We start from the raw sequence: 18,907 nt of genomic DNA on the forward strand, positions 1-18,907 counted from the left end.
ACAGTATCTCACAGTTGTTAATGTCCTTATCCATACACCTCTGTGAGGTAGGGAAATGCTGTTAGCCCTCTTTATTACAGGAGAGGAACTGAGGCCAATAGAGGCTAAGCACGAGATTTTTAAAGATATTGAGATGCCTAAAGATGGAAATAGCACCAGTGAGATTTTCAGAAGTACCCAGATACTTAATTTTTACTGGAGTCAATGGGAGTTAGACAGGTAGACACATTTACAAACCCTCTAGGCATGTGACTGCATCTTTATGTGCTGGAATACCTTGAAAAATCTGGCTTATGCTGACATGCCAAAGATCATACAGGCAATCTATGGGTGTGCAAAGACTCAAACACTACTCTCTCTCAAGTCTGAAGCCAATGCACTAACCACTGCACCATCAACCAGCTTCATCTAGCTAGCACCCCACTTATTTATTAGATTATTGTTATTATTAGTAGCAGTTGTATATTATATAAAATCATTTATAAAAATCCAGTAATTATCTTATTGTTTTGCCTCTTACCATTCACAAAGAACATGGTCAATGAATGAGGGTTAGCTTTTTGTTCTGTTTTCTCTGCCCCAGACACTTTCCATTAATTTCTCTTTCTTTGGGACATTTTATTGCATTGATCTCAATTCCTTCCCTCTTCTTGTAATTAACATGATTTGCTATTTCATGGCAGACCCAAGCGTGCAAAAGGAAAGTCTCATTCCGCTGTCTCATTCTGTCATCTCAAGTGGACTGAGATTGATTTTTTGGGTAGAATTAGATCGGTCAGTTCTACCAAGTATTTTTCTTATTAGGCACCTGATTCATGGTGAGTTCAATTATTTTATTATTCCTGTTTTATCTTTGTGTACTTTTTGGGGGGGGGAAATGCAATTTTATCATCAGCTGAAACCAAGGCACTTATTTAACTGTTAATTACTAAAAACAAACAAAAAAGATTAGCATGGGCAAACATTTGATTAACAGGTAAAGAATAAAGACTATAAATTATTCTGGAATGCCCACTGATCACAAACTGCTTCATTTATTTATTTCTTAATTTCTGTTTGCCAGAAGCTGAGAATGGGCAATAGGGGATGGATCATTTGATGATTATTTGTTGTGTTCATTCGCTCTGGGGCACCTGGCATTGGCCACTGTCAGAAGACAGGATTCTGGGTTAGATGGACTTTTGGTCTGACCCAGTATGGCCATTCTTCTGTTCTTAAGTTTCCAAGGATAACAGAGTGGAAGGAGGAGACATTTTGGTATGGGATGTTGCCGCACTTACTTGATAACCCACACACCTCCTAGGTGTGGTGTTCTGTACCATGTAGTGGCACTGAGACCACTTAGAGATTAATGAGTATGTTACAGCCTTAGCTAAGGACCATGTGGCTTTTAGCTCATGTAGTATAGGCTTGTGCATTTAGCTCCAGAGTCCCAGGTTTGATCCCACCCACCAATGACTGGGATTTGTTGGTGTTACACTTGCAGTTCAGATGATGATGATGATTAGGCAGGTTTCTAGCAGGAAGCCCAATTAATGTTGTGGTCTGTATTGGCATGTGCCCTGAACAGATTAGTAACAAAGGAGAGAGTCTGGACTAGATTCTCAAGGAACTTAGACATTTGGGTGCTGAGCCTAGCAGCATTTAGCTTTCGGGCACCTAGAGAATCTCTGGGATTCACAAAGCCTCTGCTCAGCACCCAGGCTCCCTACACAATGAAGGGAGGGAGACAGATGCCTAAAAATGAGATTCACAAAAGCTGGCACCCTAGGCAGCTCCTTGTCCCTCCAAGAGAGTTCAACACCTAAGTCTGGGATGCATGGACGTGCCTCCTTCTGCTTGGGAATCTCAGCTATGAGCCTCTCTCAGAGTTTGACATCTAAGACATGATTTTTGCAAGAAAACAGGAATGGCAGCCTCATAATATTTGGCTCAGTGATAAGTATATTCACCTGGAATATGGGAGACCCCTGATACAAGTACTCTTTTCATCTGAAAAAACATGAACAGGGATCTAGTGCCTCTCACACAAGCGCTCTAGCCAATAATCTATGGGCTATTCTGATGTGAATCTCCAACTGTCTCTTCTGTTGAAGCTGTTCCATTGTGCATAAATAATTAGCCATTGGAGCAGGGGAACTGGGTAGTAGAACCTGGATCAGTATTCTAACCACGAGGGTGTAAAATCATCCATTTTCATGCTTTCCTTTTCTCTCTCTGGTCCAAAGGGTCTTAGAGATTTATCCAGAAGAAAACAGCTTTACCAGGAGATATTGAGAGAGCCCCACATCAAAATAGTCCATAGCCCAGTGATTTGGGCACTCACCTGAGAGTGGAGACTTGCACTAGGGGTCTCCTACATGTGGGTGAGTTCACTAAACACTGGGCTAAAGGTCATTTTTGGTGGAGTTAGAGGTGTGGTTTGAGCATGTCTAAGGGGCTCACAGATGTGTTAGGTGGAGGAACACCTGCGTTTTCCTGGTCATGCATCACCCTGGGGCATAGTCTGGAGGTAGGCATCAAGTGAGCATCACTGCATATGCCCAGTCATGGAAACAAATATCCCTAGGAAGATTTGATTGTGAAAATGTAGGTGCTGAGTGAGTTTAGGTGCCTACAGCGTTCAGGGGCTGCTGAGCAGATGTTTTGTGAGGTGCCCAGTTGCACCTAAATCTGGAACTTCTGCTCCTAAAATCACTGTTAGATGCTTAAATCCTTTTGGGAATCTAGCTCCCATGGATGAGAAAACTTTTAATCTGGATGTCTGGTAGGATACAAGTAGTGGATGAATTATAATACTAATAATACCTGCTTGTATATATAGTAGGACCTCAGAGTTAAAGACACCAGAGTTACAAACTGACCAGTCCACCACACACCTCATTTGGAACTGGAAGTCTGCAATCAGGCAGCAGCAGACACACAAAAAAAGCAAATAAAGTACAGTACTGTGTTAAATGTAAACTACTAAAAAAATAAAGGGAAAGTAGCATTTTTCTTCTGCATAGTAATGTTTCAAAGCTGTATTAAGTCAACATTCAGTTGTAAACTTTTGAACCAACAACCACAACATTTTGTTCAGGGTTACGAACATTTCAGAGTTTCTAACAACCACCATTCCTGAGGTATTCATAGCTCTGAGCACTTTTCATGGACTGGTAGATTCCAAAGTCAGAACAGATCATTGTTGTCATCCCGTCTGACATCCTGTAAAGTAGAGGCCAGAGAACTTACCCAAAATAGTTCCTAGAACAGATATTTTAGAAAAAACATCCCCTCTTGACTTAAAAATTGTCAGTGATGGAGAATCCACCATGACCCTTTTTAAATTTCTGCTCCCACCATTTCAATTTATGCCTTATTTCCCATCTGAATATGTCTAGCTTTAACATCCAGCCATTGGATCATGTTATACCTTTCTCTGGGAGACTAAAGAGCCCATTATTAGATATTTGTTCCCCATATAGATTCATATAGACTGTCATCAAGTCACTTCATTACCTTTTCTTTGTTAAGTTAAGAAGACTGAGTTCTTTGAGGCTATCACTATGTGGCATCTTAGAGACTAAAATCCACTTCATCGGATGCATGCAGTGGAAAATACAGTAGGAAGATATATACACACAGAGAACATGAAAAAATGGGTGTTACCATACTAACTATAACAAGGTGTGAGTAACAGTAGGGGAAAATAGCATGGGGAAATAGTTTTTACTTTGTGTAATGATCCATCCACTCCTAGTCTTTATTCAAGCCTAATTCAATGGTGTCCAGTTTGCAAATTAATTCCAATTTAACAGTTTCTCGTTGGAGTCTGCTTTTGAATTTTTTTTGTTGGAGTATTGTGACTTTGAGGTCTGTAACCGAGTGACCAGGGAGGTTGAAGTGATCTCCAACTGGTTTTTGAATGTTATAATTCTTTACATCTGATTTGTGTCCATTTATTCTTTTGTGTAGAGACTGTCCAGTTTGGCCAATGTACATGGCAAAGGGGCATTGCTGGCACATGATGGTATACATCATATTGGTAGATGTGCAGGTGAATGAGCCTCTGATAGTGTGGCTGATGTGATTAGGTCCTATGATAGTGTCCCTTGAATAGATATGTGGACAGAGTTGGCAACGGGCTTTGTTGCAAGGATAGGTTCCGGGGTTAGTGTTTTTGTTCTGTGGTGTGTGGTTGCTGGTGAGTATTTTCTTCAGGTTGGGGGGCTGTCTGTAAGCGAGGATTGGTCTGACTCCCCAGATCTGTGAGAGTGAGGGATAATCCTTCAGGATAGGTTGTAGATCCTTGATGATGTGCTGGAGAGGTTTTATTTGGGGGCGTTCTGTTACTTTCTTTGTTTGGCCTGTCCTGTAGTAGGTGACTTCTGGGTACTCTTCTGGCTCTGTCAATCTGTTTCTTCACTTCAGCAGGTGGGTATTGTAGTTGTAAGAATGCTTGATAGAGATCTTGTAGGTGTTTGTCTCTGTCTGAGGGGTTAGAGCAAATGTGGTTGTATCTTAGAGCTTTGTTGTAGACAATGGATCATGTGGTGTGGTCTGGATGAAAGCTGGAGGCATGTAGGTAAGTATAGCCATCAGTAGGTTTCCGGTATAGGGTGGTGTTTATGTGACCATCGGTTATTAGCACTGTAGTGTCCAGGAAGTGGATCTCTTGTGTGGACTGGTCCAGGCTGAGGTTGATGGTGGGATGGAAATTGTTGAAATCGTGGTGTAATTCCTCAAGGGCTTCTTTTCCATGGGTCCAGATGATGAAGATGTCACCAATGTAGCGCAAGTAGAGTAGTTAGGGGATGAGACCACACCACATGATCCATTGTCTACAGCCAAGCTCTAAGATACAGCCGCATATTCTCCAAACCCTCAGACAGAGAGCAGACTGCAACGAGAAACTGCAGAACTGGAATTAATTTGCAAACTGGACACCACTGAATTAGGCTTCAATAAAGACTGGGAGTGGATGGGTCATTACACAAAGTAAAAACTATTTCCCCATGCTAATTTTTCCCCTACTGTTATTCACACATTCTTGTCAACTGTTGGAAATTGGCCATCCTGATTATCACTACAAAAGTTATTTTTTTTCTCCTGCTAATAATAGCCCACCTTAATTGATTACTCTTGTTATAGTTTGTCAAGGTTCCTTCCCCACTCTGAACTTTAGGGTACAGATGTGGGGGACCTGCATGAAAAGCTCTAAGCTCAATTAACTGCTTAGATCTGGTCTGGCTGCCCCACTCCCAAGCACTAATTCCCTTCCCTGGGTAGCCTTGAGAGACTCTTCACCAATTCCCTGGTGAACACAGATCCAAACCCCTTGGATCTTAAAACAAGGAGAAATTAACCACCCCCCCCTCCTTTCTCCCACCAACTTCTGGTGGATCCAGATCCAACCCCCTTGGATCAAAAAACAAAGAAAAATTAATCAGGTATATAAAAAGGCTTTTAATTAAAGAAAAGAAAGGCAAAAGAAAACCCTCTGGGAGAGATTAGCATACCAGCTACTCTCACAGACAACAGATTCCAAACACAGAGGATGTTCCCCTGGGCAAAAACTTACACAAAAAATACCCAAATACCCAATTTGACTATTCCTCTAATTGCACAAGACAGGTTACAAAGAAATAAACATAAACCGATTTATTTCCTTCACTAATACTCACTACTTAATAAGAGTCTGAATTCTGGAGCTTTCCCACTCCAGTCCAAAGTGAAAACTCAACAGCAAGGGGAACTTCCCTCCTTCCCTTTGAACCATCTTGTCCTCCCATTGGTTCCTCTGGTCAGGTGTCAGCTAGGCTAGGTGAACTTCTTAACCCTTTACAGGTAAAAGAGGCATTAACCCTTAACTATCTGTTTATGACATAGTTGGTATGGCAATACTCATTTTTTTCATGTTCTCTGTGTAGATATATCTTCCTACTGTATTTTCCACTGTATGCATCCGATTAGGTGGGTTTTAGCCCATGAAAGCTTATGCTCAAATAAATTTGTTAGTCTCTAAGGTGCCACAAGTACTTCTCGTTCTTTTTGCTGATACAAACTAACACAGCTAGCACTCTGAAAACTGTGTGTCATGTTTTCTAATGCTTCAATCATGCTTGTGGCTGTTCTCTGAAAGCTCTCCAATTTATTCACATCCCTCTTAGATTGTGGGAACCAGAACTGGACACAGTTTTCCATCAGCAGTCATTCCAATGCGAAATAGAGAGGTAAAATAACCTCTCTGCTCCTACCCTAGATTCCTGGTTATAGATCAAAGGATTGCATTATCCCTCTTGACCACAGCAGTACACTGGGAGCTCATGTTCAGTTAATTATCCACCCTGAGCCCCAAATCTTTTTCAAAGCCCCATGCTTCCCAGGATAGAGTTCCCCATCCTCTAAATATAGCCTACATTCTTTGTTCCTAGATGTATACATTTACATGTAGACATATTGAAAAACACATATTTTTGTTTACCAAGTGATCCAGATTGCTCTGTATCACTGACCTGTCCTCTTCATGATTTACCTCTCCCGTAATGTTTATGTCATCTCCAAACTTTATCTGTAAAGCTCCATCAGCAGATCTCAAAGCCCTTTTCTAAAGGAGATCCATATAATTATCCCCATGTTACAGACGGAGAAACTGATGCTCAGGCCTTGTCTACACTATGCAGCTAAAATGGCACCACTGCGATCGATGCAGTGGCATCAATTTAGCGGGTCTGGTGAAGACGTGATAAGTCAACGGGAGAGCGCTCTCCCATCAACTTAATTAATCAACCTCAGTAAGAGGTGGAAGCTATGTCAATAGGTGAGCATCTCCCATCAACAGAGCACAGTGTAGACATTGCGTTAAATTAACATAAATTACATCAACTTAAGTTACGTAGCTTAACTAGCATAATTTAGATTGACTTCTAGCATTAGTGTGTACTGGGCCTCAGTCTTGCGAAAAATGACTCACCCAAGATTGTGGTAGGATTGAGATGCTAAGAATTATGTCCTTGTTTTGTTAATTTTATTATGTTAATCCTTCATTTTATGAATTACAGCTCTTAATTTGGAGGAATACATGAACATGGAAAACCAAACCATGGTGACAGAATTCATTTTCCTGGGACTTTCCAGTGACCCGCAGCTCCAGATTTTCCTCTTCCTGGCGTTTTTGGTTATTTATGTTATAACGCTGTTGGGGAACATGATGATCATCCTGGTGATAAGCGCTGATCCTCAACTCCACACCCCTATGTACTTCTTTCTGTTCCATTTATCCTTTGTTGACATCTGCTATTCCTCCGTCACTGTCCCTAAGATGCTGCAAAATGTCCTAGCAGAGAGAAAGACAATATCTGCCAATGGCTGCTTTGCACAAAACTTCTTTTTTCTTTTCTCAGGTGGCACTGGAGTTTTCATTCTCTCAGTGATGGCTTATGATCGATACACTGCCATATGTAACCCACTGCATTATGTGGGAACCATGAGTAAGCAAGTCTGTTGTCACTTGCTCAGTGGCTCTTGCATATCTGGGTTCTTGTACGCACTGGCCAACACTCTGTCTGTATTAAGCTTACACTTCTGTGGTCCCAATGAAATCAACCATTACAGCTGTGAGCCCCCTTCACTCTTGGTCTTGTCCTGTTCTGAGACACTGACCCCTAAAGTGGTGCTTCTTGCATCTATTATAATTTTTGGATCAAGCTCCTTCCTTCTCACTCTGGTCTCCTACATTCACATCATCTCCGCGATCCTGAGGATACGCACTACAGAGGGCAGGCATAAAGCCTTCTCCACCTGCAGCTCCCACCTTGTTGTGGTTATTTTATACTATGGCACAGGTTGTTTCCGGTACATGAAGCCTACTTCTGAAGCATCTGTTTTTGATAGAATAATTTCCATTCAGTACAGCATCTTAACCCCCATGTTAAACCCCATCATCTACAGCCTGAAAAACAAAGATGTTAAAACTGCTCTGTGGAAGTTATTTGTAAAATTCAAGTTTCCTAAGTGTAGAAAAAAAGACACATTGAACTGGTGATATATGTCTGAAAAATCCAAGGTTGTGTAATGGACTAAGTATTTGTATTTACAAATTGTGTCCAGAAATCTTTTAGGCTGAAACTTTCAAAGTTACCAAAGGGATTTGGGAATTCAGTTCCTATAGGTGAATTTGCAAAACTCAGAGATAATTTTTCAGAAAATCAAACATTCTGCACTTTATTCTACGCTTCCTCTTCCTGGAATACATATGGACTAACTCTACTAAAGTCAGTGAGATTGATTATCCTCTTTCTTGCCCCCGTGTAAACCCAGAGTAACTCCTACAGCTGGTCAAAAGTTTTTACCTCAAACTTTTTTTTCTATCAAATATTAACTTTATAGATTTTTTTCGTAAGAAGTTGTATATTAGTGCATTTTAATGGAAAAAATGAAACAACATTTTTAAAAAGTTGTTTTGTTTTAACCCTGCCAAAAGAAAATGTTTTGTTTGGGTTTTGAAAACAGAATAAGATGTAGGTTTACTCTTTGGTTTTCAATATTTTGTTATTGATTTTCCAATTTCCCTCCCCCTTGTTTACTCTCATTTCTACTGGGAGAATAAAAAAGGGAGAGAAAGTGTGGGTGAAGTAAGTTTTTTTTTCCTATTTTTTGTACATTTTTTCTTTCACTTTTCTAGGTTTTTCACTCTTACTAGGAAGAAAAAGTGAAATCTGAAAACAGAAATATACTTTTTTGTTTGGGTTTGAAAACAGAATCAAACAATGAAAATTACAATTTGAAATAAAAATATTCACTTTTTGGGGCAGTCCAAAATATTATTTTTTTCACCTTTTTTTAACAAAATTCTTCTAGATATTTACGGGAAATAAAATAGGATTGTTCAACCAGCTCTAATAACTCAATTTGAATCAAAGGAGTTTCACTTGTGGAAAATCAGTGTAAATGCAAGGAGAGTTAGCACCTTACGGCTGGTCTACCCTAAAGTTGTAAGTCAACCTAAGTTATGCTACATCAGTTACATAAGTTACTGAAGTTCACGTAACTTAGGTTGCCTTATGGCAATGTCTACACTCTCCCGCTAACTTACCTTCCACCTCTCAGGGAGGTGGAGTACTGACATTGACAGGACAGCGCTCTGTCATTGACTTAGCTTGTCTTCACCAGACCCGCTAAATCGACACCACTGCATTGATTGCAGCAGTGCCAATTTTGCTGTAAATATAGACAAGCCCTTAGTGCCAGAACAGATGTTAACGATGACATTTATGGACTCCACACACCCTCGGAGCAGTGTGCCCAGAATGGATGCACAGAAAAGGAAGCCTGGAGAGAGATTTGCTTTGTCTTAAGCAATGATCTTGTTATAGCCTTATGCTGGAGATGGCTCAGCATTTAACTGCCTATACTCTCATCCTCTCTGCTGCAATTATTGGTGTCATTTTCAGTGCTGGTAGGCATCCCCAAGTCAGCTCTGATCTAGCTACCACACTAAAAATGCCAGTGCTGCTATGGTGGTATAGGATTCATTATGGGGCTAGTAACGTGAGTACGTACTCAGAAGCGTTGGCTGGCTTGTGCAGCCTGTGCTGAAAAGGGCACCATGTGCATTCACTGGACATTTTGGTATGCAAGATGGATTATGGGGTTATGGTTACCCCACTGCAGACTACACCCTGAACATCTCACACCAGCTATTAGCTTCAAAACACTGTCATATAGGGAGGCCAAGCAGTCAGTTTCACATCAGACAATGAGGTTTTCAGAGCTACCCAAGGGATAAGAACATAACATAAGAACATTAGAACGGCTATACAGGCAAAGACCAAAGGTCCATCTAGTCCAGTATCCTGTCTTCCAACAGTAGCCAATGCCAGGTGCCCCAGAGGGAATGAACAGAACAGGTAAACATCAAATGATCCATCCCCTGTCGCCCATTCCCCACTTCTGGCAAACAGAGTCGAGAGACACCATCCCTGCTTATAGCCATTGATGGACCTATCCAAATCCCATCAAAGTAGGATTTAGAAGCCCAGATCCCATGATGGGAGATGAGTGTCCAAATCCACAAGGAACTTTGAAAATCCCACTTTGCAATCTAAAAGGATTTGACACATCAGTAGGTAAAATTGTGTCTTAAAAGAAATTTGGGGTGAAAGAAGAAGATCTAGCACTTATACAGCACTGTTCATCAGTGCATCTCAAAGCATTTCACAGCTCTTAATGTATTTATCCCCACAATACCCCTGTGAGGTAGGGAAGGGTTACTATCCCCTTTGTACTGATGGAGAACTGAGGCACAGCGAGGCAGTCAGGAACGAAGGCCTGCAATGGGGCCTGAAAGTAGCTAGCTAACTGCACCTGAAACCCCTAATCAGCCAGATTGCCTCTAATCTGGACAGATCTGGATTGATCAGGACGTGTGAGTGATAGAGGACAGATTCAGGGATGGATAGATGGATTGTAAGCACCGGGCTTTAGTTTTATTAAAATTTAACATTGGGAAGAGTTTGCCCAATTCTATGTGTAGATTCCTGACAGGACATTGTACTGCTTCTCCAGAGAGATGATGAAACAGAGAGAGAGAGAGAGAGAGAGAGAGAATCTATCTATTTATCTGCATCCACCCTATCTATCTATCTATCTCATTCTCTCTGAGACGGCTTATATCTGATATGTGGCTATATGCCACCTCGTATATTACATAAAGATCATGAGCAGACCTTCCTCTATTCAGATGGTCATTGGTGCTTAGTCCTTTGGGCTTCTGAATGCACTGGTGAATGTCCTCTCCTTGAATTGCTTAGACTTCTGTGGGCCAAACAGACTCAGTCTTATCAGTTGTGAGATCCCTCCCTGGCCATATCTGTCTCACACAGATACCTTTCTCAAAGAGCTAGTGATCCTCATCTCCAGTGTTATCATAAGAATGGGCTCATTTCTGATCATCCTAGTCTGTTATGTCTACATCATCTCAGAATAAAGGCAGCAGAGGGTAGATGCAAATCCTTCTTCACGTATGGATCACATCTCACTATGGCTACATCATTCTTTTTATCTGCCTTATATAAGTGCTTGAGGATGGCCTCAGTCTCTGATGCATCTAGATGAGAACATACAAACACAAAAATGGCCATACCCAGGTCAGACCAATGGTCCATCTAACCTAGTACCGTGTCTTCTCTCCGTGACCAATACCAGGAGCTTCAGAACAAAAGGAATGAACAGAACAGAGCAATTGTCAAGTGATCCATCCACTGTTGTCAAATCCCAGCATCTGGCAAACAGAGTCTGAGGGACACCCAGAAGTAGTATAAGGGCCCTACCGTCAATCAAACCCTAACCCAACCCCCTTGACCGCTTAAGCCCCGCCCCTTGACCCATCCCTCCTGTCACCGGAAATCCCACCCCATGGGGTACTACTTCCGGGGTCAAGGTGCCACCTGACCGGAAGTAAGCTGTGTCATGTGACCCCTCTAAGAACTCCGCCCAACGCCCTCTACCAATCAGGAGGGGTTTCGTGCCGACAGGACCGCCCTGAGAGGAGATGTTGACCAATCAGGGTGACTTCTGGGTTGGTGTGACCCCTCTGGAAGTGAGTCGTGTGATCCCACTAAGAACGCCTCCCAAGGCCCTCCGCCAATCAGAGTGCAGCACCATTACCCCATAAGTCCCAGCGCCAGACAGAGGAGGAGGCCATCTCTTACCAAGGACACGTGTTTTTGAAAGCATGGAAAGGCTGCTGAGAGGAAACATGGACTCTCACCACCCCCGTGAGAACTTCGGAGTTTGTTTTTGCCCTGAGGGTCTTTGACCATCCGCGGAGAAAGCGTTACATCAGCGACAGTTCCGAGGAGGAGGAGGGAGCGACCGAGGGGAGACCTTTGGCCCAGCCGTTGCTGGATATGCCGGAACCCGACCCCGAAACCCTCGTGAGACACCCCGATGAGCATGGCGGTCTCTCTTTATCCACCCCCTCAGAGGTGGAAAGGGATTGCGGCTCGGGGGAGTCACCGGCGGACAAGGTGAACGGAAAAGACGGCGCTCAGGTAAATGAATGCTTAAGAAGCGATGGTCGAGGAGGGGTTGGTAACTCTGAGGATGATGGCTCATAGGAGGCGGCTTGGCATAGAACTAACTGAGCCAGTGCCACGTCGTGAGCGTAAAAAAGTCATGCGGACTATTGTACGCATTGCTGTTTATGCTATCCTTAAACACTGCCCTAGAGAAAAGCTTTTTGAAGATTATGAGGGCTGTGTCATAGATGCACCAGGCCAAAGGCACCATGACTGTGTGACTTGGACTTCAGTGGATATAAACTACAAGCTCTGGGGCCTGTGTGCTGAGCTGTGTTTGGAAAGCTTATTAAACACGGTTGTTGCCATAGGTTATGGTATGCAATGTCTGTGCCTAACCCAAGAACATTTAGCGCAAGGGGTGACCTTGATAAATGCTGTGCAATTCGGTGCAGACCCTGACCGTCTTCTAAAGAAAATGACCAAACCGGAAGATGCCTGCTTAGAGCGTTACATTGACCGTTTAGTCCGCACAAAGAGTTACAGAACCCTGCTTAAGAAAAAAACGATTTGTAATAAATCTAAATGGATTAAGTTAGAGAATGGTGAGGGGACAAATATGCGATATAAAACTTGGTAGCTGTAAATGTTTTAAAAAAGGTGGGGTTTGTGACTATCTGTGTTTTGTTAGAAGGCCTTTGGCCCTTAAGTGAGCTAAAAAGTTTTAATGAAGCATCTTGGTTTGTTTTCAAGGAGCTGTATGTTTTTAAATAAAAAAATTAATTGTTTGTGAGAATTACTTCTTGTGGTTTTTGTGTGTGTGTGTGTGTATAGCAAAAAGCTGAAATGTCTGTTGTGGGAGGGGGAAAAATCCTAAAAATATGCTTACAATAAAACAAACAAGGCTAGTTCAGACATGTGTCTGAGTACAATAGAGTTAATATAGAGATATACTTATCTCATAGAAATGCCTTTACTAGCAGGACCACATATTGATTTTGCCCCAGAGCCCTAAGTGGCCCTCTCAAGGCTTGAACTGACAACCCTGGGCTTAACAGGCCAATGATTAAACCGCTGAGTTATATTTAGTCTGTCGGATTGAATGGGGTTTTAACCACACACATCCAGACAAAATGGCTTCATTACTCCAGATCACAAAAGGGAATGCTATGGGAGGGGTGATTAAATTAACCTGTTAGCAACTATGTTGAAGTTTTGTTTGAAACAATGGGCTAAGAGGGTATAAAAACTTCAGGTATGCTGCAGTTTGTCCTTTTCAGCAGAAAACTTTCTTGGATAGCTGCTGGACTGCAAAAAGAGGTAAGACTTGCTGCCTTTAACTCTGAAACTATATATTATACTAGGCCACTCTTTGCCCATGCTGTCTTAGTAAATAATGGTGCCTATGTTTATTGCAGTCTGATCTGTTTAGCATGGAACCAGTAACTTTAAACTGCATTTCACCAACAGGCCAAGGTAAAAACCATTTTAACTATAGTTGTGCTTAATACTGTTGAATTAAAAAAAAAAACAAAGTGTTACACAGGCTGTATAGGGACTTGGTGGTAATACTAACTACGATTTTTGCTTGTTCTTGAACCTGAAGGCCCAAGCACACGTGAGGGGGAACAGAACAAGCATGTACCTGCAACACTTTATCCCATCGTGAAAGGTAACTTTATTTTTTATTTATTTATTTATTTATTTATTTATTGCAACAAACTTTTAAATGCATGTGGGGTTTTTGAAAAGTATATGGCTGCAAACTTGGTTTGGTGTGTTTTATAAAGCTGTATATGGCTGCAAACTGTGGGTTTTAAACTGGTGGTATGTGTATTTTAAACTAACAAGGGTTTCTCTGCAAAATGGATTTTAAAAGCAGTTTTTGTTTTTATTCTGCAAAAAAGAGATGTATTTAAAAAACCTGTTTGTTGTACAGCCTGAAATGCATTATTTTGTTGTAATGCTATGACTTTTTAAATAGAAAAACACCCTAATGAAGTAAGTGTGTGTGTGTGTGTGTGTGTTTACAAGACAGTTTCATGTGTTTTATAATAATGTTGTTGTTTGCTCCACAGTACAGTCAAAACATGAGATCCTTAGACCAGAAGGAAAACAAGCTGAAAAGAAAAAGGAAAAAGACCGCTGAAAAGGAAAATTCACCAGCATCAGTGACTGATGGATGGATGAAGCCCTGTAAATATATTTTGCTTATTGGTTTGGTTGTTCTGAGGTTTTGTATTTTAAGTAAATACATAGGTGTGGGTGAGAGAGGGTGGTAAAGTTCAGTTTTTGTAAAATGTTGTTTTTCCCCGTCATAGGTCTGGGCAATTCTTCTGACAATGCTGTAGTCAGAGATACAAGGACATCTCCTCCAGAACTGCCAACGAACCAGGAATCTGCTTTGAGACCTTTAACAACGCAAAACAGCACAAGAGTGCAGCTGAAACATCCGGGCGGTCCAAACCTCATATACGTCAAACCCAAGGACAAAACAAAAGACTCTGGTAAAAAACAACCATGCCACCACAACTCCAGTTCCTCAGTGGCCACCACCACACCAAGCCCTGAGGAAACTGTGCGCGAAAACACCCACATTCACAAACCCGGAGCATGTGCTCTAGGGGTTGTGAATAAAAAACCAAGAACTGACAAACCATTCTCCCAAAACCATAAGCTTGTCCCAGTTCCCCCATATTCTAGTAGTTGGGAAGGGGTTGAGTCTTCCCTCAGAAAAGTGGTGGAGGATGTATCCTCGGGTAGTCTAAAAGAACAGGATTCTAGAATGAAATGGGAAAAATATGATGCTTGGTTTAGAGCCATGATGAAAAACATAAGGGCTGGAAAGAGTGGCTCTGAACAGGCATGACTAGTCGTGAAAAGGGGCCTGGGTAAAAGGGGCACCCTCCAGGGTACACATCAGTTCATGTGTAAACAAAAGGTGGGACAGCGCTTGGGGGATAAACAGATGGCTGCCAAAAAGTTCCAGGCCCGGGTTGTTGTAAAATTTTTGAAAAGGGCTAAAGAGGTAATGAGGAAAAAGAAACAAAAAAGAGATGCCCCCTACCGCTATGCCGAACCTGTGTGGAAACCGAGCAGCGGGAGACATGCACCCATACTGACGAGGAGCGGGGGCCATCCCTGGGTGCAAGGTGGAATTGAACGCGGCCATAGCGGGAACATAAGCTTGCCACCCACTCTGCCAGGTAACAATGGGAAAAAGAGGCCTCGGGGGGGGTACACTTTAACTTTTGCAATTCCAAAATAATTTGCAAGGGGCCCAAATTTGTCATAGACTATATCGGGGTGTCCGATAGGGTATTCTTTGGTTTTGTTTACGAAAGGGTACAGGCTGGTAAAATCACAATAGTGGATTTCTTCCCTGGGGTTAGGCTTGTAATATAGGAGGATAGCGTTTGTCCTCCCCACAAAAAGAGCATCCCTAGGTACGAGAGGCTGGGGTAACTGGGCTCGGTTTAAAAAGTCTGCAAGCTCCCTGTCTATTTGTTTTCATCACCTCCCATGCGTGCTCCCAAAGAGTCCTCACTACAAAACCAAGTTGTTTCAGATAGTTGGTCTTGAGCTGCGTCTTCTAATAAAGAAACCCAAAAGATGTCCCTGTCATAGGATTTTGTGCTTTTTCACAATAACAGGTGACACAGCCGTGGAAAAAAACACCCGTTAGACTCAAAGGCTCTGCGTACCCCATCAACATCGGCCTAACCGTCTAAAAAGTAGGGGCCTACCTGTAGTTCCCCAACCTGTAAAGCGTGCCGTATTTGTATATTTTCTTTGTGAGAGATATACAACAGCCACTGAATAGATGGGGTCGAATATCTCTTTTTCTGCCTGTGATAGTTGTCTGGAGGGAGAAGAGCTACCATGTTAGGCTCCAAAAACATAAACCTGTACATATCGATGCAGACAGATGCCAGTGTTATGTACCAGAATGGATCTATACACAGTTTTATCTCAGTGAATTTACCAGGTTCTCTCTCTACTTCATCTCCCTTCTCCGTCATTTTCATAATCTTTTCTGTATAGGATACAGGCCTGTCTCAAAATTTTTACATCCTGCTAACAGTAATACACAAGCTCTTTCTGCAAGTCAAACGCCTCAGAGCTGTGGTCCCGATACCAGTCGAGAAACTCTGCTATTTCTCTGGGCATCATGCTTTCTACACCATTGTGCTCCATACCGGGCATAGGCCCCACGTAATTTTGATTTTCTAATGTGTTAAAGTGTAGAAAATACCCTTTGCACCCTTCAAACCCCATCACCTGCGGTAGCTTGCTAAGCTTCATGGGCAAGAAGTTTAAAGAGTCTATAAAACAAATGCCCAGGGCCTTAACTTCCACGCACATTAGTTTACTACCCTTAGTGATCAGTTCTAGGCCCATCTTTTCCTTGAGTAACTGTTTAACAATAAAGTATGCATCATAACCTTTAGAATTATGTGCTAGGAACGTGTAGTCCCGAAACTCTTTGCCAATAAAGGTCTTCACAAACACAGAAAGACACTCATCGCCCTTAAATTCCCAGGATTTTTCTGGCTTTAGGGACATAGCAAAAATGTAATTGGGAGTGTGCACCCCGGTCTCCTGCGTGCATTCAAAATCATAAAAAATATACTTTTCTGAAGATTCGGGCTTTCTAAGGCTGTCCATAAAACAGAGGTGACCGTCTACATCACCAACGATCAAACCCTGACACTGCTTACACCGTCTCCCTCTACACCTATGCCGCTTGTTCACCTAAGACTGACACTTCTCACACAAAGTTTTAGACAAGCTTTCAACTTGTTTTTTTGATGCACAGTCGATATGTCTGTCTAAACACTCTTTGGACCGACAATACAGTCTACAGCTAGGACACCGCTGCTGCACGCCCACGCTGTCTGAGCATGTTACGCTCAAGCAGAGGCGGCAATGATACCTGCAAAAGTGGTTGTGGTTGTACACCATGTGGCAAAACTCACAATAATTTTTTGCTCCGAACAACTTTTTTACATCCAGAACCCCATAGTAATGCTCATCGTTGAACAGGATAAAATAAGGCTTGGGGTACACTGTGCCCCCCGTTTTTAAAAAGCCCCAGCCACCTTTCGCCGTATACAGCACCACCTGTATGTTAACTCCTAAATGCTGTTCAAACTTTGCTACGTCGCTGAGAATAATCTTTTTTTGATCTGACCACCCCAGTTTCTCATGTAACTTTCTCACCTCCACTGACAATTCCGCGTCCGTAGGTTTACGATCAGACATGACGGCCAAGAGCCCACCCGCAAAACATAAATTGGTACCGGTGTAAGTCAGGTCTACTAAACACTGTCTATTTTTATGAATAATTTGACTATTAAGGATAGTATTTAAAACTCTACGAGCGCCCCCACCCCTGTTTTTTATAACTGTCACAACAAGGCGCAACGTCCCATCAAGATGCAACTCTCTATTACTCTGTAGCAGTTTTGAGGTCTGATTTAAGAAATCCTCAGCAGACAGCTCATCCCTAGTTCTTTTGACCCAAAACAAAGAGTTAGTTAAATTACGGCTCTCTAAACGTAATTGAACATAATCATCAGGGCCTACCCTGCCATTAATGTCATTGAGCACTAACTGTATTCCCCGGTGTATGGCTTCAACAACCTGCGGAGCTGAATTTATTTGCTCAAGATTAACGAAACGAAATTCCTCACAATACACCGATCCCCCAAATCTGGATACTTCACGATGCCAACTTCTCACTCTCTCCATATACACCTCAGCATTTTGGGGGTTACTTGGGGGTTCCTCTACGGGATCATTAGCAGCATCTTCTACATCAGATGCTACTTGAGAGTCAGACTGAGGCGCCTCCATGAGGGTCATTGAGAGTAGAACGGGACCCGTCTAGAGAGCCCTCTGGGGAATTTGCTAAACCAGAGTCTGATTCCGCCTTCCCATTTTCAGACAAGCCAGTTTGAGAGCCTCCAGTAGGGGGCATCTCTTTTTGTTTTTCTTCCTCTTTAGCCCTTTTTAAAATTTTTACAACAACCCGGGCCTGGAACTTTTTGGCAGCCATCTGTTTATCCCCCAAGCGCTGTCCCACCTTTTGTTTACACATGAGCTGATGTGTACCCTGGAGGGTGCCCCTTTTACCCAGGCCCCTTTTCACGACTAGTCATGCCTGCTCAGAGCCACCCTTTCCAGCCCTTATGTTTTTCATCATGGCTCTGAACCAAGCATCATATTTTTCCCATTTCTTTCTAGAATCCCGTTCTTTTAGACTACCCGAGGATACATCCTCCACCACTTTTCTGAAGGAAGACTCAACCCCTTCCCAACTACTAGAATATGGGGGAGTTGGGACAAGCTTATGGTTTTGGGAGAATGGTTTGTCAGTTCTTGGTTTTTTTATTCACAACCCGTAGAGCGCATGCTCCGGGTTTGTGAATGTGGGCATTTTTGCTCAGTTTCCTCAGGGCTTGGTGTGATGGTAGCCACTGAGGAACTGGAGTTGTGGTGGCATGGTTGTTTTTTACCAGAGTCTTTTGTTTTGTCCTTGGGTTTGACGTATATGAGGTTTGGACCGCCCGGATGTTTCAGCTGCACTCTTGTGCTGTTTTGCGTTGTTAAAGGTCTCAAAGCAGATTCCTGGTTCGTTGGCTGTTCTGGAGGAGATGTCCTTGTATCTCTGACTACAGCATTGTCAGAAGAGTTGCCCAGGCCTATGACGGGGAAAAACAACATTTTACAAAAACTGAACTTTACCACCCTCTCTCACCCACACCTATGTATTTACTTAAAATACAAAACCTCATAGAACAACCAAACCAATAAGCAAAATATATTTACAGGGCTTCATCCATCCATCAGTCACTGATGCTGGTGAATTTTCCTTTTCAGCGGTCTCTTTCCTTTTTCTT

The 18,907-nt window shown here is 42.4% G+C and overlaps 1 protein-coding gene across 1 annotated transcript; it reads left to right on the top strand.

Moving 5' to 3' along the window:
* Positions 1–7,063: 7,063 nt before the first annotated feature.
* On the top strand, positions 7,064–15,687 carry LOC101952898 (olfactory receptor 5J3-like). The gene is made up of 6 exons (XM_065565206.1): positions 7,064–7,954; positions 11,266–11,294; positions 11,968–12,035; positions 13,609–13,674; positions 14,324–14,509; positions 15,656–15,687. The coding sequence occupies exons 1-6, from the start codon at positions 7,064–7,066 to the stop codon at positions 15,685–15,687; spliced, it is 1,272 nt and encodes a 423-aa protein (XP_065421278.1).
* Positions 15,688–18,907: the final 3,220 nt, after the last annotated feature.

The sequence above is a fragment of the Chrysemys picta genome, chromosome 13 (genome assembly GCF_011386835.1).
Source record: "Chrysemys picta bellii isolate R12L10 chromosome 13, ASM1138683v2, whole genome shotgun sequence".
Taxonomy (NCBI): Eukaryota; Metazoa; Chordata; order Testudines; family Emydidae; genus Chrysemys; species Chrysemys picta.